General features: G+C 32.9%; 3 protein-coding genes across 6 annotated transcripts; 1 reads left to right on the plus strand and 2 right to left on the minus strand.

Moving 5' to 3' along the window:
* Positions 1 to 578: 578 nt before the first annotated feature.
* On the minus strand, positions 579 to 8,012 carry LOC109813915 (Endosomal targeting BRO1-like domain-containing protein). The gene is made up of 8 exons (XM_020378210.3): positions 7,107 to 8,012; positions 5,734 to 6,684; positions 5,551 to 5,640; positions 4,184 to 4,252; positions 2,532 to 2,672; positions 2,061 to 2,109; positions 1,551 to 1,654; positions 579 to 1,366 (listed from the first exon to the last, which is right to left on the minus strand). The coding sequence occupies exons 1-8, from the start codon at positions 7,782 to 7,784 to the stop codon at positions 842 to 844; spliced, it is 2,607 nt and encodes an 868-aa protein (XP_020233799.2). The 5' UTR covers positions 7,785 to 8,012; the 3' UTR covers positions 579 to 841.
* A 3,960-nt stretch (positions 8,013 to 11,972) lies between these two features.
* Positions 11,973 to 15,023, plus strand: LOC109815868 (FAM133-like protein). 4 transcript variants are annotated; one of them, XM_020380688.3, is made up of 3 exons: positions 11,973 to 12,112; positions 12,230 to 12,305; positions 13,732 to 15,023. In XM_020380688.3, exon 3 carries the CDS (start codon positions 13,791 to 13,793, stop codon positions 14,793 to 14,795), a length of 1,005 nt encoding a protein of 334 aa, XP_020236277.1. In that variant the 5' UTR covers positions 11,973 to 12,112; positions 12,230 to 12,305; positions 13,732 to 13,790; the 3' UTR covers positions 14,796 to 15,023. The 4 variants fall into 4 exon arrangements, with proteins under 4 accessions (XP_020236277.1, XP_020236281.1, XP_020236289.1 ...); XM_020380692.3 differs by having other exon boundaries at positions 13,766 to 15,023; XM_020380700.3 differs by having other exon boundaries at positions 11,983 to 12,112; positions 12,244 to 12,305.
* Positions 15,024 to 15,685: 662 nt separating this feature from the next.
* On the minus strand, positions 15,686 to 19,148 carry LOC109818458 (FAD/NAD(P)-binding oxidoreductase). Its single transcript, XM_020383938.3, has 5 exons — positions 18,470 to 19,148; positions 17,892 to 17,991; positions 17,703 to 17,798; positions 17,536 to 17,616; positions 15,686 to 16,093 (listed from the first exon to the last, which is right to left on the minus strand). The coding sequence occupies exons 1-5, from the start codon at positions 19,009 to 19,011 to the stop codon at positions 16,031 to 16,033; spliced, it is 882 nt and encodes a 293-aa protein (XP_020239527.1). The 5' UTR covers positions 19,012 to 19,148; the 3' UTR covers positions 15,686 to 16,030.
* Positions 19,149 to 24,807: the final 5,659 nt, after the last annotated feature.

The raw sequence follows: 24,807 nt of genomic DNA on the forward strand, positions 1-24,807 counted from the left end.
CGTGTCTGTTAGTATAAGGTCTTAATGTGTCTTGCAAATAACAATTTATAGGATTGGGATTGGGACCTATCAGATTGTGTGTTAATATAACTAATAATCAACCCATGCTTGGTACGGAATCATAAACATCTGTGAGTAATATTCAGTCAAGTGGTGTACGACGTTATTGAATTTGTTGCGTATCTATTTAACTGATTGCAAATATCGATCTGTTACAAAAAAACGTTATTGAATTTGATTCCTGAAATAGTTAACAAAAACAATACGAAGTGAAAGTGTTGTAGTCCTCACCTACAATAACTTCAAACCTTAAAATAGTTTACAAGAACCATTTTCCTTCCTTGAATATATGCGTCAAGCCAAATTAATGTAACAAAAGATATAACTTGAACCCATCTTCATAAGTGTCATTAACTTCAAATTAAGAGAATATCTTTCGTCAAAGTACCAGAATGTGAAAGAGTTTCACACGACCCATTCAAAGGAGAATTGAACATACTAAGGCAACGAAAATTCTGATAATAAATATGATACTATGGATCACGTGAGCTTTATATTTCCTCTAGTAGTGCTCTATATTTCCTTTTCAAATAGGGTTTTATAGGTGGGAGAATCCCCCTCGTAAAGTACGAGTCAAACAATCTATACATACAACGTTATATAAGCTTAAACATGCACAATCCAATGATAATGCAAACCAACACAAGCCAAAAAGAAAAAAAAGAAAAAAAAAAACAGAATATTCATTCACGCTATGCAAATGCTTTAAGATAAAGGGCTGAATCTCATTTATTCAAGAGAAAGAATATGATCTTTATCCTACAAGATGTATGGATGAACACTATTGCTGCTTATAATAGCCGCTTTGGTGAGGTGGAGGATATGGAGATGGAATGGTATAAGGAGGCCGGGGAACAGAACCAGGTTGCTGCGCTTGAGCGTTGTAGTACGGACCACGCCATCCAGGATAGGCTGGTTGGCCATACTCATGGTTTGCCGGTGGTTGCTGATGAACCTGAGGTGGGTATGGAGCAGTTGATGCCGGTGGAATATGGTATGGAGGTGGAGGTGCATGATGTGCAGGACCACCATATGGGGAAGGGGGGTGATGGGGATAGGGAGGAACTGGTGGCTGCTCAACTGGCTGATAATATGGTGTTTGGGGACGAGGATCTGTTTGTGTAGTGGATCTTTGATTTTGGCTTCCCACTGAAGGGTAGTTGCTGTTAAAAGCACCTGTGCTTTTGTTATCCTGGAAACTCAGACCAGCCACTTGTCTCTGAACATCTTCAATCATTTCTCTGCACTGAATGTTCCTTGTCATCACAAAGTCGGTGCTCTGCTGCTTTACATTTGTGATTGCATCCTATTAAACAAAGAATATACATATTAGTATTGCTCATTAAATATTTATTTTAAACAAGACTGGCCAACCATATTTTTGAATAATATTAGGCGCAATTTAAATTAGAATGATGATAAAATTTAATCAATTAATAGATCGGTACCTTCATAGTAAAATTAAAACCATATATTTGATAAGTTCTTACCTGCAGAGTAACATAGAATTTTAACCCTTCATTAATGTTGTCCTTTATTTCTCGAAATTTTGATATGGCAGCTTCAATCTGCTTATAGGCTTTTTCACGTGAAGCTGAAAATAAATAAAAGAAATCATCAGAAGATCAACTATGATACAGGAAACGTGCAATCAAAATGTAGCATTCTGTACAAAATGAATGTAAAATTCAAAAACTGGAATCTTATGGAATTTAATTGAACTGCACTGATAAGGTAAAATGTTTTTAACATTGTCATCTAATGATTATTATTTATGATAAGTTTGTTTACTTTTATAAAAACTACTTTAAAAGCAATCCAAATGATTCCTGCTTAAATGACATCGTAAATTTTTTACACAGAAAGTGTATCACAATTAAACTCAATTTTATGCACGTTAATAAACATAATGTGAAAACAGACTTAACCTTGTGATTTGAAAAAATGAAGGTAAAGTATAAAAACAAGTTTAATATAGAAAACAACCAAATGGGACCTACCTTTGTAATCTTCAAGATTGAAGATAACAGAGAACTCGTCATTTTGAGCCTGTGAACAAAGGCAAACAATTATCAGAATCACATTTTAAAATTTCCCACTCGCTCCACCATCTATTGGATACAACCACCAACACTCTACAAAGGGTTGTCCCTCGTACCCTTGTTTTTATAGAAAAACGGCATCATGACATAATCTGCCAATTTTGCCTTCACAGGCAAGGGTCCATCTGTCTTGAGAACATGAAATATTAAAAAAGTAGTTTGTATTTGCTGCTAAAGTAGTTACTTAGGAATTAGTTAGTGGTGGTAATACAGAATCTCAAGTATAGTCCCATACTCCCATGTGAATAGCCACTGCTTGGGAAAAGATGGTCCCAGAAAATGAAAAACGAATACAAGATAGTGGGGAATATTTGTTTCTTTACATGCATTAGCATTGATTCTTTTTAGTAGGGTGTAAAATATAAATACCTGGATCTGCAGCAACAATTGCTCTTGCGCCTCAATATTTTGAGCTATTTCTTCACAAATATGGTCATATTTTGCTATTTCCTTCTTGAAGAGATCATCATAAGAACCAGTGGATGTCATCAACTTTGGTAATATATCATCCTGAAGATATATTTATAGTAGTATAAGCAAAGTAATAGAACCCAAATGAACAAATAAAATCCAAACGGCTAATTCATATAGCACAATAAGCTAACAGAAATGCAAGTTCAAAACAGAAAAATACTATATAATATTGTTTATCATTTTTAATAATAGCTCAGCACATTTTCACATCACATGTAGGGAATCTTGAATTCAAATGATAGAACACTGATAACAAGGACAGAGAGGAATCCCACGCTTCTCATTAGATATAAAAACTATATTTGAATTACTCAGTATAAGAAGAAAGAAGGAATTTATTAATGTTGAATCCTGTATGCAGGAATAAAAATGTGGAAAGTAAATGCTAACCGGTGCCCTAAAATCAAAAGTGGAAAGCTTTTATTAGAAAGTGATACTAATGCACTCCCACCATGATTCCCAATGCACCCCAAACGTGATTTATAACAAAAACTTTCTATTTATTATTTCCTTAACCAAGACACTGCTTAACAAGATCCAAAGTGAAAATAGAGCCTTTACACAGGGCAGCAGTGATTCACAGATTCATGCCAATTGCCAAATTTGGTGCTGTATTTGATTATCAATATCATGCATATCTGATGCTGAAATGTGGCATAGTGGGGAAGGCACTGGGCAAGAGCAGGAGAGGGCAGAATAGAAGGGAGAATGCAAAGGACTTAAGGTGGAGTGGTCACAAGAGGAAAAAATTTTATATTATTTTACATCTTTAAATATCAATTTTATTTAATATTTTAATACAATGGATGCCAGCATCTTAATTTACAAAAAAAAAATAATGTATCATATCATTTCAAATACTAGTATCTATTCCATGCAACATAGCTTCAGATGCATAAGCTTAAAAACTAAAATCATTAAAGCATTCAGTTCTCTAACATACAAAATGATTATACACTTTATTTCATATATTTTCCTTCTGCACTCAACACCTGAATATATTTTAATTTAGCTACACCACTGAATCCCATGTTGGCCCCAATATCATCACAAAAACAAAATCACTTGGACAAATAAAATAATGCTTCTTTCACAGAAAGAATTAAACTCCACATAAATCTAGGGTTTAATAATCGAACAGGTACTAATGCTGTCAATATACATTGACAGTTATTTTTTTCCATTTTTTTTTTACATTTTAATACCATTTGCAGCTTTAAATCAACCTTATAAGGTTATGCTTCATATGGTCGTCAATGAACAAAATATTTCAACAAAAGCAAAAGCACAATCACAATTTATAAATAAACCCAACTATTGCATGCTTTAGAGTTTCAAATATAGCTTACCATAATGAAAATAGTGACACACCCATCAATTTTAATGACTCTCATCAGCCTCACACAACACATGATTGAGCATAAACGGTGCATATAACTTGAAGGAAAGGCAAAAGGCATATTCCATGTCTTTAGATAATAAGACAGGAAAACCTAGCTTCTACAGGAATAACTGAAAAACTAATTAAGTGAATCATGCTAGCATACCTTTCTTTTCATCTCTTTAAGCATATCTTCTAGACCAGCCCTTTGAGCTCCTAGAGTTTCTAGTTGCCTCTGCATTAGTTAGCAAAAAATTTCAACATTAATCACAAACACAGCAAATCACAATATATAGGGAGTGAAGATGAAAGTTAGGATCATTAAAAATGCTATAATTTCAAAAGGTATAAACTATGAAATGAAAGGATCATTTAACCAGCCATTGTAACACAACATCTATCATAAAGTCCTGGAGAAATTTTCAAAGCGCAAGAGTGCATTGCTACACAGAATTTTAGAATTGCAAGCTCACATATCTAATTTACAGTATTAAATACACAAGCCTGCTCAAATTTGTCTTTTGCATAATATATTTATAAAACACCTGCAAATATTTTTTGATGCAAAAAAAATCTAATTCCAGGCATACCATGTTTCAAATGCTTGTGCTGAAATTATGATAATTGCTAACCACTAAGATAAATTTGACAACTTAATCAGATCTTCACCACATAGTTTTGAAATATTAATTCAAAATATTCCAAAATACAATTATCCTTGACCAGATCCGCATCTGGATAAATTAACACACTGCATATTATGAATAGTTGTCCATAGCAGGATCGTACCACAGAGCATCTCCTGGACACTGCAGAACTCAAGTGGCATCGTGGTTTTGATAGTAGTGATCACAACCACAATAGCAGGAGAAATTGTGGAACGTGACAAGGGTGGGTGCAAAACCCTAAATTAGCCCGGTAACAGTGCCACCTAGGGCTTTTTAGGGCAGTAATTGGAAATTTTTCCACCCCCTCCATTGAATCAGAGAATTCAAATGAAACCCAAATTTCCCCACTCACTTATCTGCATTCTCTCTAACTAACACCCACCCTTTTCAGGCAACAGTTTCCAGCCATCCCTGACCTCTGCAGCAGTTCATCTCTGTTCTGTACTTCTGTTCTCTGTAGTTACAAGCCACCATAGACCTCTACACTCTACAGCAAATTTTCAGCCATTGCTGTTCTTAATATCTAACTGTTTTCTTTTTCCTTCTATTTTGTTCTATACTCTCTTCCCTTATGATTTTTTATTATAAATAATGAATATCTTTAATGTTGGGGAAAAAAAAAATATTTGAGCATGTATATATGTATAGTGAATAAATTATTTAACTTTATCTAAAATTTCACAATGGTGATCAACCCATTATCCACTATCATATTATAGCAATTTCAGATCAGCCACTATCCAAAATTGATAACTAGGCTTAAGACAATAAACAACAGCTATATAAATTTGAACTAAAGAAATGGTTTAAGATTTTATTTCTCAAAAATCATAATATAACAATAACAATAACAAAACCAGCATACCAAGCTTTGCTTGAGTGACCCCACAATAGCATCTTCATTTTGATCAAAAGACATAATCGGTCTTGCCAAGCTTGGAAGTGCAGATTCAATCTGATTAAAGAAAATAGAGATTCAATGACTTAGCAATGTTTTCTGGTGACACTGAGAAGCAAATAAGTCATAACAATTAACACAAAAATTTACCGGACGAGCATCAAGAATTGACATGAGTGCTGTATGTTCTCTAACCGAACGCTCAATCCTACCATCACTTTCAGCAGCTTGCTTCAAGTTACCTGCAAACCTGTTTAGCCTATCCTGCAAGTTCTTGGTCAAGGTGCTTGATTGAGGCCTAGTCCATTTTGTGCCAAATTGGCTTCTAAATTGAGAATCTTCTCTTGCCTCCTTCTGCAACAACTCCTCAGTCTGGACCAGCAATTCTTGATTCACCCTCCTTAGGTCCTTAAGTTGTTGCAACTCTGCCTCCAAACCAGCAGGTCCCCCACTGATCTGCACAGCCTCCACATCTTCTTTGAGACTTGTTGGTAGGGTAAAATTTCCTTCCAAAGCAAGAATGGAATCTGGCAGTTCCATTTCCTTAAGCCTAACTCTGGTTAGCTCACTAGCTTGCTGTAACTTTTCTGCCTGTGTTCTTATAACGTCGTCTACCATTTCAGTATACCGGGAGAGGGCCTTTGCACTGCTATCAGGAACAAGACTCGCAAACATTTTCTCTTTGCTTGCATCCAGCAACTCATTCATTGCCATAGGCTTCACCATAGAAAATGCTGGAAGAGGCGGTAATGAACTCGTGGAGGGAACTCTCATGAGGTAAACTCTATCATTCTCCTTGACAGCCCTTTCCAGGTTCCGATTAATATTGGCCTCTAATTTGCCAATAGCATCTATAATTTGTGCTGCAGCACCCTTTGAACTCTTCTTCGCCTCGGCCAGCACATTAACAGCACTCCTTAGCCGTGCAATCTCCTCTGCTATCTCCTCTTTCTCATGCAGCTCCAATCCACACCTATAACAAGCTTCTGCGTAGAACAGCGCCGCCTTTAACTGCACGTGAACTATCCATGACTTATCAAAATGCTGGCTGAGAGGTGCAACATTCAGCGCAGCTAAAGCTTCCTCATAATATATCCCAACCTACAATCACAACACCTCGACTAGAAGTCAGTTCTCAACCCAAAAACAAAACGTACATCATATGAACAACAAATAAGTGAGTATTTGGATTCATGTAGGATCATCTAGAATCACATTGAAATACCACCTAGCGCATTTTAGGTACATGTTCTCATGTTTGGTTTCAAAAGGAATTAATCTGGTCCATAATTGATTCTATGTTTGAAGCATAGGTAACTTCTGCTTCGGAAAAAAAAACTTACGCTGATACTATTAACTTGTTTTTAGAATGAAAACATTCAAACATATATCATTACTTCAAAATCAATTTTGCATATGCTCACTCAAACACACACTCAGTGATCAGAGTAGTGAAACAATTAGCAGCATTCGCACAAAACAACGCGTCATATACACGATTCACTATTCAATTAGCGCCGGACCTGCCTAGAAATCTTGGCACAGACGCCGGGGGTGCTCCCTTTGGCAATGGTGTTCTCGAAGACGCATTCCTGAGCCTGCGCGAGCATGAGCTTCTCCAACATGCCGGCGCACTCGACGGACAAATCGACGGTGGTGGAGCTGCCGACGGAGGCCTTCATGGAGGCGTTGTCGCGGAGGAAGGCGAAGGAGCCAGCGGCGGCGATGAAGGCGTGGGAGGCCTGGCGGCGGCCGTCGACGGTGTTCCGATCATGCGACAGTCCAATCTGACTGTAAACGGCGCCCAAATTGAAGAGCACGGATGCCTTCTCGAGGTGGATGTTCTGCTGCGAGGCCTTCTGCTTCGGCTTGAAGGCGTCGAACCAGACGAAGGTGAGGGCGTTGACGTGGTCGGGGTCAGAGGAGATAGGGAAACGCGTCTCGACGAGGCACAAGGATTTGAAGTAGGTTTGGAGGAGGTCGCGGCGCGCCGGGAGGGAGGGATCGGAGTGGCGCTCGAGGTCGGAGCGGAGTTGCTTTAGGGTTTGGAGATCGTCTTCGAGGTTTTGGGCCTCCCGCTCGGAGTAGTGGAAGGCCACGTAGTTCCGGAGAGGACGGTACAGATCTACGCTGTTCGTCTTCTTCTCAAAGATCGCCAGCATGATGTTCGCCGCGGTGGAGGACGACGGCGACGCGGCCATGGCTCGGGGAAGGTTCCAGAAAGTCTAATTACACCGTCGCGTGGTGGATAACCAGTTTTTATGAGCTCTCGATTCTTAACTACCCTCCTCTCTCGGTGTTGTGTTGCTGTCACCGGCCAATCAAATGCGATGCCCCGTATGAGAGCTTTGAGATTCGGACATTCACGCTGAAATCAGAAGCCATCCTTTCAAAGTTAATTATTAATTAAATCTATTCGTCTAAGCAAGGTGGACATTTCATTCTTAACGATTAAGTTTATGCGAGGTGAAGAATTTTGTCGCCTAAAAAATATATTTTTTTATGTTATTTTTATTATTTTCAGTGTAAAATTATTTATTAATGTTGTTATTTTCTTATTAGCCTTCTAATTTTTTTATTAATTTTCAAATTTATAATTATAATTTTTATTTCATATTTTATATTCGTTTTTTTTCCTAAACATTATTTTAAGATAAATTTATTTTTAATCTCTCATATTTAAAAAAATAATAAGAATTTTATAATTTTAAAATATCTTGTTTTAGTTATTATATTCAAATTTTATTAGATAATTTGTCAAATACTCACATCTCTTTTTTAGTGAAAACAACATATTAATTTGAGTTGATAGTGCATAATTGTCTCGATCAATCACTTTTACATATGTTATTAGTCACATGAAGGATTAAAACAAAAAAAATTAAATTAATATCATTAAAAAATAAATTTAAATTTGAGAGAGTAAAAATAAATTTACCCTAAATTTAAGAAAAATATATTTAAACTTTTATTTTACAACAATTGATAATGAATTATAATATAGATATAGATTTTTAACACATGGAATTTAATAAATGGAAAATGATTATAATATATATATATATATATATGGGAGAGGTTCACATATTATAAAAGTAAGTCTTTATAGTTTTATTTTATTTAATTTTATATTAAATTTTGATTATCTAACAGTTCAATTAAAAATTTTAATGCATAGATCAAATTTATAAATTTTTAAAATAAAAATTATTTGATATTTTATTTCATTATTTCAAATTGACAGATAATCATAAAATTATTTTATACATTGATTTAAATTTATATAAAAAGTATCATATGATTTTAAAAAAAATTTAAAAAATCGTTGACTTGATATATACACTAATAATTTTAATTCAATAGTTTGATTATTGAAGTTTGATATAGAATATAAATCAATGAGTAAAGTAAGTAGATGTCTCATATTTATATATGTGTGTCAATGAGGCATAAGACCAAGATGAAAATGGTCTTGTAATAAAACACAATCACGAGTTTATGCAAAAGAGAAATTACAAGTATGACTTAAAAAATAGATACCTATTTTTTTTATTGAAGTGAAGGTGAAAGTTTACTCATATGGTTTAATCTATCATCATAATAATATATAAAGGGGATACACTTTTTGGTAACCACCTTGGTTTCCACTTTTTTTTTACCATTATACCTTTTTATTTTAAAAAATTAGACAAAATATTTATTAATCAAATTTAAGAACTTGAAATTAATGAATTTATACTAATATATAAGAGATACAAATTTCAATAATTACTTTTGATTTTCATTTTTACATGGATCATTTTATTTTTTTATTTTCAATAATTGCTACTTTTTATGAGTAACTTCTCAATTTTTTTCTTTTAATACAATGCAAGTACGGAGTGCCTTTTTCTTGCTAGTATTAATAATATTGGTTGGCACAAGTGATAGTGTCCTATATCACTTAATCAAATTATTAAAGTTTTGAATTATATACTCAAATATAAAAATAAACCATGTTGAATGAAAATACTTACCTTGTGCACACTTACAATCTTGACATGTACAATGTGGTTCCATCATGATGGCCCACCAAAATGGCAAAAAGTTAATTTAAGAGTAAAGAAGATAAAGTAAGAAGGAGAAAATGAAGAAAAAAATTTCAAAACAAAAAATTAGAACAAGAGAAAGGGAACCACCATCAATATGGGATAGTCCAACAATTCAAGCGAGTTAAGTCAAACTAGTGAAAATAAGGTCCGGAAGATACTAAACTTATTTAACTCAACGTATTTGTTTTGTTCCTTTTAAATATCATATAAAATTATTTAAAAAATAATGTGGCTAGGCATGCCATAAAAACATTATAGTTCTAGAGTTCTAGTACATAATTTCCTTTAGGAAGACCTAGAGATTATTCAAATTTAGAGCATCTGGTAAGTGTAAATTTTGTCTTTATTAGACCTAGTTGTCTCTATTTATATTAGTGTGACGTTATAGACACAAATTTCCTATTTCTTATTACAATCCCGTAAATCATGTCATATCATTATTGTCATTAATAGACTTATAAATTTTGATATTTATGATCATTATCTTACTCGTTCTAAAGATCATGAGATCTCATCATTGGCTTAAATACTCGACCATCCTTCGCATAAGTGATAAATAGTCGAACTATGAGAAAATAAGGTACAGATCGATCTCTTAGAGACTTGGTGTTAGTTAACAGATGACAGATATAGTTAGTATATGAGAGATTAGCACGATACATAGTCTTATAAGCTCAAGCATGAGGGTGTGAAAAAGTCTAAGTGATTCGTTTATCTTCCCTATAAAGGTCTCGACATCCGTCTATGAGACTTTTCATCAGTAGGAGACCACCATAGCATAGACACACACACACACATATATATATATATATTATGTTTTATTCAAATATTAAACTTGAACTTATGTAAATGTGATTATTTATTACCTTAGTGACAACTGAACCAACATATTTTATTATTATACAATTGGTTTAAATAACTTATGTAGTTTAACTAGCATTGTTTAGTTAATATTGTAATTATTACACGTTTTTTTAGGATATCATGTGAATTTTATTGAATTTTTACATACACTATATGAATTTTTTTGAAATTTATAAGTATGAAATATATATATGATATAAATATTTATTTTAAAAAATTAATAAATATCCAATCATGTGATTTAATTAGTGACTTATAAGATTGATTTGTAACCAATTAACTTAATATCTTAATCGATTTGATAACCAATCCAATTTTTAAAATATCAATTTTAAGTTTTGATAGAGCTAGCATACAACAAAAAAAAGTCACTTTATCTTTTAAATAAACTCAAAACATTGACTTGATTTTTATAATTTCACAAATATGAAATTTTTGATCTAATTTATTTAAATAATTTTTTTATTTATCCCTTATTTGACGATTTAATATATAGTTAATTTTATAATATATTTAAAATTTTTAATTAAATCTCAAAACTGTAATTTTTTTTAATAAGTGCTTATGTTTTAAAATAACATGGAGTCTCTTAAATTAATGTATAGTAATTTGAAACTACCACAAAATGTAACAAATTGTGATAATTTTATGAATATTAATACCTATCATTTCACAAAATTAAATATCAATTATATTTTTTTAGTTTAATAGTATAAATAAAAATTTAAAAAATTTGAAGAGTACCATGTATTAAATTTAAATTCAAAATAAAAAAAAACTATATTTAAATGCTGTAAAAAGAGCTATATTTAAGTTTTAGAATTGAACTAAAAGAAATACTCCCTCCGTTTTTTTTTTCATAGTCGTTTTGTCAGAATTTGTTATTTTTTCATTGTCATTTTACTAAAATCAATGACTTATTAATTTTTTTTTTCTATTTTTACCCTTGATAATTAATACATGCTTACTGAATAATGTGTGTATTTATTTTTAATGTTTACCTATTTCTTTTTTAACTACCCATATAAAATTAATGTGCATTTATAAAAGCAATATGTTCCCAACAAAATACTATAAAAAAACAATATAATCATTAATTCATGGACATGTATAATTAAATACAGTAGGTTACAATTTACGTATAATCAATGCATTAATAATTAATGGAGTAAATTGCAGTTCAACAGTCTCAAAAATGCAAAAAGAAAAAGAGGGTAAAATAGGAAAGTAAGTAATAAATATTTTTGAAAACAAAAATATCAATAATTTCTTTAAGTCCGGTGCAAAACCTTAAACGACTATGAAAAAAAAGGAAGGAGTACTAAAAGTCAAAGGTCCTTATGGTGTGGACCGCGTCCGCGTGGTCACCGACCAAGTGGTTTAAACGCGTGAAAGAATCCGGTCCGGTTCAAGATTTGAGAAAAGCCGAAAGCGTGTATAAATTGTGTTATGTATCACAAAGACACGTTTCTCTTCATAAGACCTTTCTGGAAGGGAGGAGCAAGCAGCAAGCCTTACCCCCAACCCTAACCCTAACTTCCAACCTTCATCTCTTCCTCTGCTTCTTCCTTCAGGTACTCTCTCTATTTCAATCCTCTTTGCATCTTCTTTCTCCCCTTTCCCTTTTACGCTTTCTCAGATTCGATTTTTCTTTTTAGTTAGCAACTATTGATTTCATTTGATTGACGCAGATTTATCCTTACAGTCAATTATTACTGGATTTGGGGTAGATTGCTGCTACCGGGTGTCTGCTCTTTCACATATAAGGTAAGAAAGGAAGGAGAGAATATCCATCGAAATCTATCTCTCTTATACCCTGGTTTATCATCAATATATAAAGAAAAATAAACTAGCGTGATTTTACCATTTTCACAACATCCACTAACTTGATATGTTTCACTGCAAATATTGATATGTTTGGGTTGCTCTCATGGCGAGAAATAATCAATTTTTTATTTTCGTTCATGGCATGATTTTGGAGAGTGGAATTGTTTCTCAGGTGTTATCCAAGCAAACTAATTGCTGATGATGAGATGCATTCAATTTTCTTGTATGATAGGAGGTCCCCCCCCCCCCCTCCCCCTTCTGAACGTTACATAGGGTTTAGGAAAAAAATGTTTTTTCAATGGAAATCTAAATTGATGGAAATGTTTGTCTAGCAAGGATTTTCCATATTATACATTCCCCCTTCGTCTTGAATAAGATAGATGCTGTTATGTTGCTGGATGCTATTTGACTTTGATTTCTTTTAAGTTCTATTGGGTTTCTTGTAATGCATGAGCTTGCATTAGTAATTCATCTACATTGAAAGATAGATATTTTGAACAAGGACATATTCCTACTAGAAGAAACATTAAATGCACATCAGTTGTACAGATATTTGGATAAATTGTCTTATGTTATCCTGGTTTTAGCATTTAAAGATGGTGCTAAACTGTGTTTTTAGAAAGCGGCCATGGCAGATTTCTCACTGGCTGCCATTCAATGGTGGCGGTGTGGTGGGCTTTGCTGGCCGTTTTTATGTGGTGTCCTGTTTTTTTGGCTTTTGCTGTTCTTGTTTGAACCAACCCTCACTTGTTGTAATGCACACCCTCATGTTATTCTGACCCAGGCCCAAATTTTTAAAGCCCTTAACCCAACTATCCCATTCAGGCCCTAAACAAACATTAAAAATAACCTGAAAATGCTCCTTGAATATTAGTGATGATATAGCATTCTTTGGTACACGAAAATTTATCTTCTCAGACAATCAAGCACAAGTCGCAAACATTCAGCAACTTGACTCCTAATCTCTCGTGTGTTCTTTCAGCAAGCCCCCCTGTTTGGCTGCAAACACTCATACAACACTGGACCCTTCTATCCCCCCTTGCTTTTTTATTTTTATTTTTTAAATTTAAACCTACATTACGAGTTTATGACTGAGTAGATACATGGCTGAAGGGTTGTTTATTGAATGTTCTTTTGACTGATTTATCTGAAAGAGGAGAGCAAGATCTTAATATGTTATGTTTGTCATTTTTTTTTGCTATGCTGTTTCCTTTTGATAGCAAGTTCTTTTTCTCTTCTTATTGAAAGCATGGATAACATGTAAGAAATGAGAAGTGGCATTTTTAGTTTGTCTAATATTTTGAAATATGCATTATAATGATTTTATTTGATCGTAGAACTAACTTTGATTTTTCTCTTCTGTGAGATGCACTTCCGGTCATCATTTTATCAAAATGCAGTTTTTGAGTTGGTTTTTGAATATAAATGGACACGAAACGGTTTATCCAGCTGGTTGAGGAGAAGAAGAAGAAAATTATGGAGAGGAAGGAAGCTCCTTTGAAATGGGAGCAGAAGCTGGAAGCTGCTGCTAAGGCCAAGGCTGATGCTGAAGCTAAAGAGAGGAAGCTGAAGGCTTCAAAGCATAAAAAAAGATCAGGCTCTGATGATGACAGTGATTATGACAGTGATGATGAGAGTAGAAAGACAAGTAAAAGATCTCATAGGAAGCACAGGAAGCATTCTCACTATGACTCCGGTGAACATGAGAAAAGGAAAGAGAAAAGTACCAAACATAAAACTAAGAAATGGTCAGAGTCTAGTGATTTCAGTAGTGATGATTCTGAGAGTAGTTCTGAGGAGGAGCAGAGAAGAAAGAAGAAGCAAAGCAAGAAGCTGAGGGATCGAGGTTCAAGATCAGATTCCAGTGACTCTGATTTTAGTGCTGATGAAGTCAGCAAGAGAAGAAGGCAGCACAAACGGCAACGCCCATCAAAATCTAGTGAATCAGACTTCTCTGCTGATGAAGGAGATAGTCTGGCTCGAAAAAGAAATCATGGAAAGCATAGTAAACGCCATCGACGAACAGAATCTTGTGAATCTGACTTGTCAAGTGATCAAAGTGATGATGCTCCCCGTAAGAAGGGCCACAGGAAGCACCATAAACATCACAAGCGATCACATAATGTGGAGCCTAGGTCATCTGATTCTGATTATCACAGTCATGGCCGAAGAAGCAGATCAAAGTCATCTGAAGAAAATTCTGAAGAAGAAAGCAAAAAGTTAATGCATAAAAAGTCTAGTCACCATCACCATCATCGCCGTCACCACCATCACAACCACAAACATAGGCACCACTTGGACGATGAGAGAAATCACATGAAGCAGCACTCCCCAAGATCCAATGGAAAGCATGACGAGGAGTTAGACAAAACTGAAACCGAGAAGGATGGTGGTCATCATGAAACTGAAAATAATGATCAAATTGTTTGACTTTTAGAATCTGTTATGTTATCTGTTTATCGTGGTTCTTTACTGGAATTGGCAGGTGACTCTGATATTCAAATTAAAGTTAGAGGAACAATTTCATTATTTGTGTTGAATGTAATATTGTGGGCAGTTATATACTGTTGAAACTTCGCTTGGCTCGTTGTTGGACGGTGACATTAATTTGATCCTTATTCAGCTATAAATAGTTGCATTCGAAAGTTACAAAAAGAATACTCGAGTTGCAGGTTGCATGGCCAAGTTAGCTTGTTATTGATTTTTTTTTTTGTTTTGCACAACTTATTAGTACAGAAGGTATATATTTGCATGGAAGACTTCCGTGTGGTTGTGAGCAGATTGTTAGATGATCTCACTAGTTATTTTGCGTAATGGAGTTTTGTTGTTTGTTTGCCCTCCTTTTATCTTATAAAAGTTTAAATCTCCTCGAATTCAATATTAATACACAATTTCTGAAAGCTGGCATTCTCATGGAGTCATCAAAGCGGAACGAACAGGTGAAGACATACAAAATGTATACTTGACATGTATATTTGATAAGGCATTAAAAGTTATTTTAATTATATAATAATTATACATAGATAGTAAAATATATTTTAGTTCGAATATATTATTTACCATCTTATGTGATTGTATGATAAGGACCTTCATATTTCAGTTCTGGATTCAATGAGCTAAAATATAAGTGATATATTAAAGAAGCCTAACTTGCAAATGTTCAATTCTTTAATTTATGAATTGGCTTAGTATTTTTGTAGTTATTTTTAAGAATATTATAAAAGAACATTATCAATCATCATGTTTCCATTTAATTTACGTTAACACTTATTTCACTGACGATATAATTAAAAAGACAGTTGGAAGCTATGCGAGTCAAGTTTAAATAAAATCAGCTCGATTGCTTGTCAACCATAATGTCAATATATGATGACTTGCTGCATTGATAATACAGGCACTCGTAAACCAAAAGATTGGCTTTGTAACAGAGTGCAACGACTTAACCATTGGAAGTTCTCCAACTTTCTTAAGCCAGGTATTCCCGTCCTATGTTTGGATCCACCCCGAAAGTGATCAAGGGCCGGATATTCTAATATCCAAAATTGTTCTTTTATTGTACATTCCACGCTGAGATACTATATCCTCAGCAAAGGCAATGAACAAATAATTATTGAGTATAATTCAAATTCAAAAATGATACAACACTGCCCATATTCCATTTTTGGTCAGAAGTTCTTCAATATCTTATCAGCGGATACACCATCAGCAACAAGAATTGATGTCACTTCCTGCAACAATAATATATCAAGGATCATGCATTGGAACCACGACATGAAAAAAAAAAACAACTCTAGCAACGCAATATTCGACACTCCCCGTTACTGTATGAAATCCCATGCTACCCCACTACAAGAATGGACCTACATTATGTAGATTTTATCCAATAAAAAATGTAGTGTTGTCAGCACTTCTCACTGCATAATAGCATTGTAGGAAATACTTGAGCTACAAAAATTCATAGCAACATAGGTAACAGATCTAGTAGTTTTTTGTATTGTAGACAATAACTTGAACAATATTATCCATTTCCCAAGAGACTCGGGAACAATCTCTCTCTCTCTCTCTCTCATTCTCATGCAATCAACGAACACATTTCCACATAATAATATGCTACAATAACCCGTTCCATATATACAAGTGATTCCTATGTACAATAACCAAATCCTATTTGATTGATTCTAGTTTAAAGTCACATCGATTGCTGACGTGCACGGATGACCCCGAATCCCATCTTGATTAATAAAGCCATTTCGCCAACTTCTCTTATACGCCTAATTTTATATTAGTTGCACAACTGTTTCAATAAGTTTGGGGGAAAAAAAAAATCGAAGGCAGAAAAGGAGAATAAGAACTAGCAGAAAGTAACGAACATGATGCCTGACTTATGGAGATTAGCACGCCAGCAGATTGAGTAATTCATTTGTTTTTAGTTAACTGATTGTTTTAAATTTTAGTTGCTATAATTATTTACAATTTTATTCATTAATTTATATTAATGGCTCTACCCAAGAAGGAAAGAGTTAACAACCTATATGCTCATTTTTTCTTGATCAATCCTTTTGTCCCTATTCTTTGATAATCAAAAAGATATTTTTCAGTAAGTTTGAGTTTTTAGTTTGGAATTGGGACTCTTTTACAACATTTTTATTTACTTATTTTTCTTTTTTATTTTCTTCTATCATTCCTTAACTCCCACAAAGTTTGATCCTGTAAATCTGACCCATTTTATCATTGACTTAAAAGTATGAAATAAATTGGATTGATTTTTTGATCCAAAGTACTATGTGAAATCTTCAGTTTTTTCCTCTATCTTCATCCCTATTTCGTAGGTAGTGTTTGAATCAATAGAGAACAATCCCTTTCTTCTGTATCTATATGAATCAATATTATTACATTCCAATTTCTTTCTGATACCTCCTAAGGAAAATACCGAATTGGATCCCAAATTGACAGGTTAGTGCTATTCTCTCTAATTGAGAGTGCTATTCCTAGTATGTTTGGTATTCTCAAACCATTTATTATATTTTCCTCTCATTCTTTATACAGGTTTCTTCCAATAACTTAACTAGGAAAGAAAGTGGCAATTGACTGGAAGGTAGTACAAATGGACAACAAATACATGTCTCATAATTAAACAGACAGGCAAGTAAGCTTAGCTCTACTAGTGTACCTCGGTCATCTGTTTCTGTCCACAAAGTACAGCACCAGTTGCCAGTGGGTTATATATTTGCTTCGTTCTTGTGAATGCAGCCTGTGAATATAATCACGGACGTAAACAATCTTTACCTTGGGAAACTAATAATGTGAATCATAATCCTATGTGTCCACAGACTTTACCTGGACATAGCCACTTTCACCAGTCCAACTCTCATCTGGTTCAGATAATACAGGCACAATCTTCACACCGGAAGATTCCCAGTCTTTAAATCTATCCTATAACATAAAAGAACACTGTTATCAAAGCAAGCTCTGATTGCAAGTAGTTAAACCTTCCCTATCATGAAGCAAACGAACAAGTAAACTAACCTGATAAGCCATTCTCTGAAGGTTTCTTGCCCCATAATATAGTCTCACATCAGACCTCTTCCCAGCGTCAAATCCTGACTCAATTAGGGACCGAATTGGACTGCACAAAACGAAGCAAAAAGCGATACAAATACCTCAATGAGTAAGAGTCCGTTTGGATAAGCTACTCAAGAAGCATTTCTAGAAGAAAAAAGTATGAAGGAAAACAAATTAGTTTATGTATAAGCTAATTTATAGAAACTTTTCTCTATTGTTTATGAAGAAGTGTATCTTAATTTTCTTTTGTATTTTTCTCTTTTAGAAGTGTTGAGAAACTTATCCACCCAAGTCATAGATCGAAAACCAAGCATTAATAGCACATTGCATTATTGTTAATAGCTGCAATGCATACAAGAGAAACCATTTCAAACACTTAAAGTGCAAAGCATTTCTACACTGTCTTGTAATCAATAACAGCAATTTAAAACCTAGATCCCCGTTTAGCATGATTTTGTTACAACATATATTCAATATCTATAAAAAACGTAAACAATTTTACTAGCATGTAACCGAAATTGGGGATGAATAGCAGAACTAACCTAATTCCAGATCCAGTGGCGAAGACGAGAACGGTTTCGAATTTCTTGGGCGGGTCGATCTGTTCGATGTTGAATCCGTTTCCCATGACTTGGCTTAGTTCGACGACATCCCCTCTCTTCAAGGCGCAGAGCGCTTCGGCGGTGGACCCCACCACGCTCTTCACGAGGAACTCGAAGACGCCGCGCGCGACGGCGAGCTTGGGTGGCGAGGCGATGGCGAGGAAGGAGGGCTTGGGCGCGTGGGGGACGCGGACCTGGAGGTACTGGCCGGCGCGTGTGTGGGAGGCGGCGAGGTCGGGCGCGTCGGAGAGGTCGATGGAGACGTGGAAGAGGGACTCGGCGGCGGGCTCGACCTCGGAGAGCGGGGCGGGGGTCCAGAGGGTGGTGTCCTGGCGTACGGCGGCGGAGACGGTGGCGAGGCGGCGGGGGCGGATGCGGGTGCGGAGGTTCAGGTGGAGGCGGCGTAGGATGGACATGGAGGGGCTAAAGTGCGCATTGGGGTGGAGGGTAAGTGAGGGTGGCGGGGAGATGGAGAGTAACATGTTTTTAATGTGTTTTTGTTGCCTTGTGTTGTGTTGTGTGTTTGGTGGTCAGAAGGATGGGGCGGCGGAAGGGGCGGGTGATGATAAAATGCGCCACTGGTTGAATTCAAGATCATGAGACCTCCACGTGTCATGCTTTATTGGTTGTCCCATGGAGTTGGAGGATCATGCTTCATTTTCATTGCTGCTGCTCACTAGTCACTGCCACAAAACGATACTACTATGTTTTTTAATTCTTCATAATTAAAACTATTTCATTTATATATTGTTTTTGTCAATTTTCTCATTCACTTTTAAAATCATATATTTTCTCACAATTTTTAAAATAAAAAATTTGTCATCTTTTAATTAATTATCTCATGTCGTTGCTTAATTATTGACATAAAATATTAATCCTTAATGTGTCTTTTTTCTTTAGGTTGAATTATATTTTTAAGTTTTTTTATCTTATTTTTATAATTTTTTTTAGTTTTTTATATTTTAAAATATTTATTATGATTCTTTATTTATAAAATTTAATCCTCTTAAAATAATAATAATGTTTAATTTTATAATATAATTTTGGATTAATTTTTAATTAATTGAAGACATGAAATCTCTAAAAAAATTGAAAACATAAAACTTGTAATAATTTATTCAATTATATTAAATTATAAATTTAATTGATGTTTGAATTCATACAAAGTATAACATAATGAAAATCATATAAAAAATATGTTTTATAAATAATAAAAAAATAAAATAAAATTGTATATATATATATATTTTAATATCTAACAGTCTTTTAATTTTTTTTATATACATTTTATCATATTTATAATTTTTTAATTTAAATTTAGTCATATTTAATGATTTTTATATAAGTAAATCTGATAAGATAAATTTTAAAAATATATAAAAATTGATTTAACCGATTATGAAAATCGTATTAAAGCGAATGGTGATTCACTGTATTAAAGCATAATGGTAGTTATGGTTACTGTTTCAACTTTCAAGGGAAAAAAATAAATATTAATTGATTAAATAATCATTTATCATTTAAAATTTGCATAACTGACTTTCTTCATTTCTTCACAATTGAGCGAAGAAATTTAAAGCAGTAGATCCTACATCTTTTTATTTCTTTTTTTTTCTCTATTTATTCTCAATCTAACATACATATTTTATTATTTATTAACTATTTTTAACAAACATATACACTGCCTTGTATTTAAGTAAAATAAAAATAATAAGGTAATTATATTTTATGGATAAAAAAGAACATGCGGTTTTGGGGTTAAATACTTAAATTCCTGAATAAATTCATGCATACGCAAAATATTTTATTATTATTATTATTTATTATTTTTATTTTTATAATTTGTTTTTTTAAAATAGAACAAGTCAACTAACTTAGCAAGAACAGAGAAGACATTTTCCCAATTAGTGACATTATTAAATTTTAAAAAAAATTAAATTAAGTATGTGAACACGACAACTTAATTGACGTCAACTTTATTGACAATATTTAAATTTATTTATGTTGAAATATTTGAATATATTTAAATAATTACAACTTAAAATTGACAAATAATTATTTATGTCAAAATCATTACAACTTTTAGTTTATACTAATTAGTATTTGATATATACTACTAGTAAAATACATAGTCACTTAAGTTATTAAATTTGCTAATAACAAGATAATAAAATTTAAAATTTAGAATTTTATGTAAAAATTATATATGACTTTGTAAGCTATCGAAGTCAATGATAATGTGACTTAGTCAAGCTAGCAAAGTTCCAATTTATTGTCTTGAAAAGGAGGGAGTACATTATTATAAGAGATTAGGAGTGTTTGAGAAGCATTAAACGGAATTTTTCTACTTTTCAAGTTAAAAACTTGAAGCCAGGAAGTACATTATTCATGTTGTACACACTAGATATATGAACCTTAACACTAAAAGTCTAATAATAATAATTTCTTCTACATGCTACACCAATATCTACATATTATATATTCAAATTTTACAATTTTTAAAAATAATAGTAGAAACCATAACAGTCTAATAATTTCTTCTAGCTAACTTAGGTTGAGTCAGGTTGTGTTTAAAATAATATCCCAACCCAAGAGTGTCACTGATGTTATTTGTTTATTTATTTTACAAAATTGTTCCATGTGAAGAGTAAACGCCAATTTTGCTATTTTATTCCTTTATAATTAATATAACTACTTCGCATTGCCCAAATAAAATATTTTAAAAAAATTAAACTCTCCCCCTTGGGTTGGACTGGGTCGTTGCTCCACCAAGCCTTTTAGGTTCTAAATAACAATTTAAGAATAAAAATTGACAATTGTGCACACTGTGGAAAGAAAAGAGAGATATAAAGATTAAAAAGAAAAAAAAATGGAAAACAAATAATATAATCTGATAAAAATGAATATCTGTCGATGTTTAAGAATTGCACAAAATTAACAACACATAAAAGTGGTGCATGATTAGATAGGTCACAAATGATGGTACCACCATAACAGCATGTTGAGTGGAAAAACCTGAAAGGAGTAAATTTGTGATCTAATCTGCTAGGTTTGGCAACAATACTCATTATAAGAAGTTCAATCTGCTCAAACATTTGGTCCCTATCTATTTCGATCTCGCTGCATATTGTTGTTGCACAAATTAATATTTATAGATTTTTCTTACCTAATTAAGGAAATAAAAAAGAAAAAATATATAGATAAAATCAACCAAACTCTAAAAGATACTTAATTATAAAAATTAATTAAACTTTCCTGATTGCATCCAAAATGAAACAAAGATAAATACAAAACATGTTTATGGAAAATTTATTTCATATATAAATGCTAAAAACTTGAGCCAAAAAGAGATGTCTTCATATCCATGGCATCGGGGCATGTCATACCTTTAAGAGAGATTTGTTACGTGATTGACGCAAATATATATTCTTTAGTAATTAACAATAAAATCTCATGTGAACTTTCATTATGTATCTTAACAAGTTTATAAGTACTGAATAATACTTAAAAAAATTAACATAAAACATAAGGTATTGAATGAATTTCTTTTCTCTCTTCTAAAAATATATATATATTCTTCAATGGGTTTTAATTTGTTGGAAACTGTGAAACTGAGAGCGAAAGAATTAGTAGGAGGAACAAACTTGGAAGTATCATAGAAAAAATTTAAAATTTAAGGTCTGGCCTTTAGATTGGGTAGCTTAAGCTTGACGCATGAAGTATATGTTATTTATTCATTTATTTTCTTTTGCTCGAGCGTGGCGCAAAATCTTATTTAGCTTGTACGTAATTGAGGGTTTTAAGTTTTAGAAACTTAAGCCTTTTGTAAGGGTGCATTATAATATTTGTAGTCCATTTAGACTTGTGTACTTGCTTACTTACTCGCCTTTTTAGATTCAAACAAAACATATTTTAACACCCTTTCAAGTAAGAGAAATAAAGAGAGAAAAATAAGAAATATATCAAGTCTTAAGATAGAAAGAGAAAAAAGTTTATAAAAAAAAAATAAACATAAGACTATAATGGAAATGGATTCTTGTCCCAAATTTTCACAACAGTTTTATAATCTATTAATTTATTTATGTTCGTTACATTAGTTATTTTATGACTTTTATCGTATACTCATCTCTTCCTTTTTCTCTCTTTTATCTGTAAAAAAAATTACTCATAATTAATGTACACAACTATAAAATAAAAAAGACAATGCTATAATTTGTAAAAAAAAACTTGGATTACGTATGCAAAACAACTTGTAAAGGAGGTCGTGGACCGTGGAAAAAAGTTTTTAAGTGGTGGAGAAATAATCTTCTCCCAAAACTTCAAACAATAAAAAAATAAAAAGTTTTTTTTCTCAAAGTTTTTGCAGAAATTGATAAAAAGATTTTTTTTACAAATTATCTTATTAATTCGACAAGTTGATTTCATTTTTTTCTTAAAGATACTTATCTATCATACCCTATAAATTAACTAGAATCTTGACTTTTTAATGTGAAAATTGTGAATGAAATTCTATATATATTGTGATCTTAATTTATGAAGCACATGAGCTTGGACAGAGTGGGAAATGATAGAAAGAATGAAGAAGGTGTTGTGGTTTTGGTGTTTGGTTATTGTCTTGCTCCAAACGAATAGGATCGGGTATGTTGCATATCATATAATATGAATGTATAGTAATTAAGAGATAAAATAAAATGTGTTGACATATAAACATGATACATGCATGTGCAGGGCAAGTCTTGGAATTGAACCAGATCCCTTGGGACGGTGGGCAAATGAGCCGCCAGCTGCCGGCACTCTTGCCTACGGCCCACCATCACCTCAAGGCGCTACCCATGGACGTCCATAACATCTACCACACTGCAATTAATCTTTCATACTTACATTCTTATATTATCATCATCATCCAATATATATATACTTCTTTTATTTTAATATGCTTCCTGGTTTTAGGCTTCTGTACAATATAATTGTGTAACTAAGAATATATCACACTACTTCTATAACATCATGAGTTTGAATAAGATATGTAATTCTTATACTACTACTTTAATGAATAAAATTGTCCTTCATAATGTTCAAAAGCTACAAATGTCTTGGTCAGGTTTTTTGATTTGAAGATTTGGCTTCATATCACCAACTCAAAATTAAACTTACTAAATATTACATTGAATTTTGGGGGTCAAGTGTTGAGCGATTTTGTTAAACATATTAGTCGCACAAGTAATTAATAGTAAGTAATTATTATTTCTTCAAGGAATTTGTGCAATACATGATAATAAGTACAATTAATAATTAAATTAGTCAAAAGAATTATATTTTCATTAGTTGATGTTGGTATGTAAAAGAAATAAAAATTATATAAGAAAAAATAAAATTAGATTTCACTTAATCTCACTCTCATGTATTTAATTACTCAAATTTTCTTTCGGATTTAATGTTAATATCAACCTACTAGTTTACTCATATCCGAATTTCTTAGAGGAAGGAGTCAAAGTTCCACCATTGAACATCAATCTCTTGAATATTTAATAAGCAAATTGTATTAAAAATAAGAGTTTAAGACAACTAATGAGTCGAGTTCTATTCCTAAATACAAGTTCCATTAGTTATTTTGTTTCGATTTTAAATTATAAAAGATATTGTCCAATACTTAATGAATCAAATATCAACTTATGGTTGATCAATTCACAACAAACATTAAGAGTAGAAACAAATTACTATATCATTGGAATGGAAATATATATACATACACACACACATATATATGAACAATATAAATTACGTGAGAATTTAATTGGTTACATCTAATCCCAACAAGAATGGACTTAACTCTTCATTGTCATGAAAAACAAAAAAGAAAATAAGATGAATCATGGAAGATGGATAGTTAATGAGAAGATCAAAGATGATGAGGGAAACCCTAATAGCCTCCAAAATGCCCCCAAAACCCATCTAGGTTGAAGTGGGTTGAATTATCCTTCAAAGAGAAAGGGAAAAAGTGAGTCAAAAGTGTCACGTTATAAAAATGGCGCTCGGCGCAAGTTAATCCACATCGGGTGCAGGCACCAAAACACAGAGGATGAACTTTTTGCCAAGCTGGCATTGGATTGGATGTGGGTAGTGTGGTGCGTGCTGAAGATCTTTAACTTGGTTTTAAAAAAACTCTTCTCTACTTCCATGTATCATCTCTTACTTGACTTGCTCTAAAAGTACTTCCTAATCAAATGTTAGACAAAAAATAGGGATTAGTGGTATAATTATGATGGTAACCAATATCC

The sequence above is a fragment of the Cajanus cajan genome, chromosome 7, assembly GCF_000230855.2.
Source record: "Cajanus cajan strain Asha chromosome 7, NIPB_CcT2T_4, whole genome shotgun sequence".
NCBI lineage: Eukaryota > Viridiplantae > Streptophyta > Magnoliopsida > Fabales > Fabaceae > Cajanus > Cajanus cajan.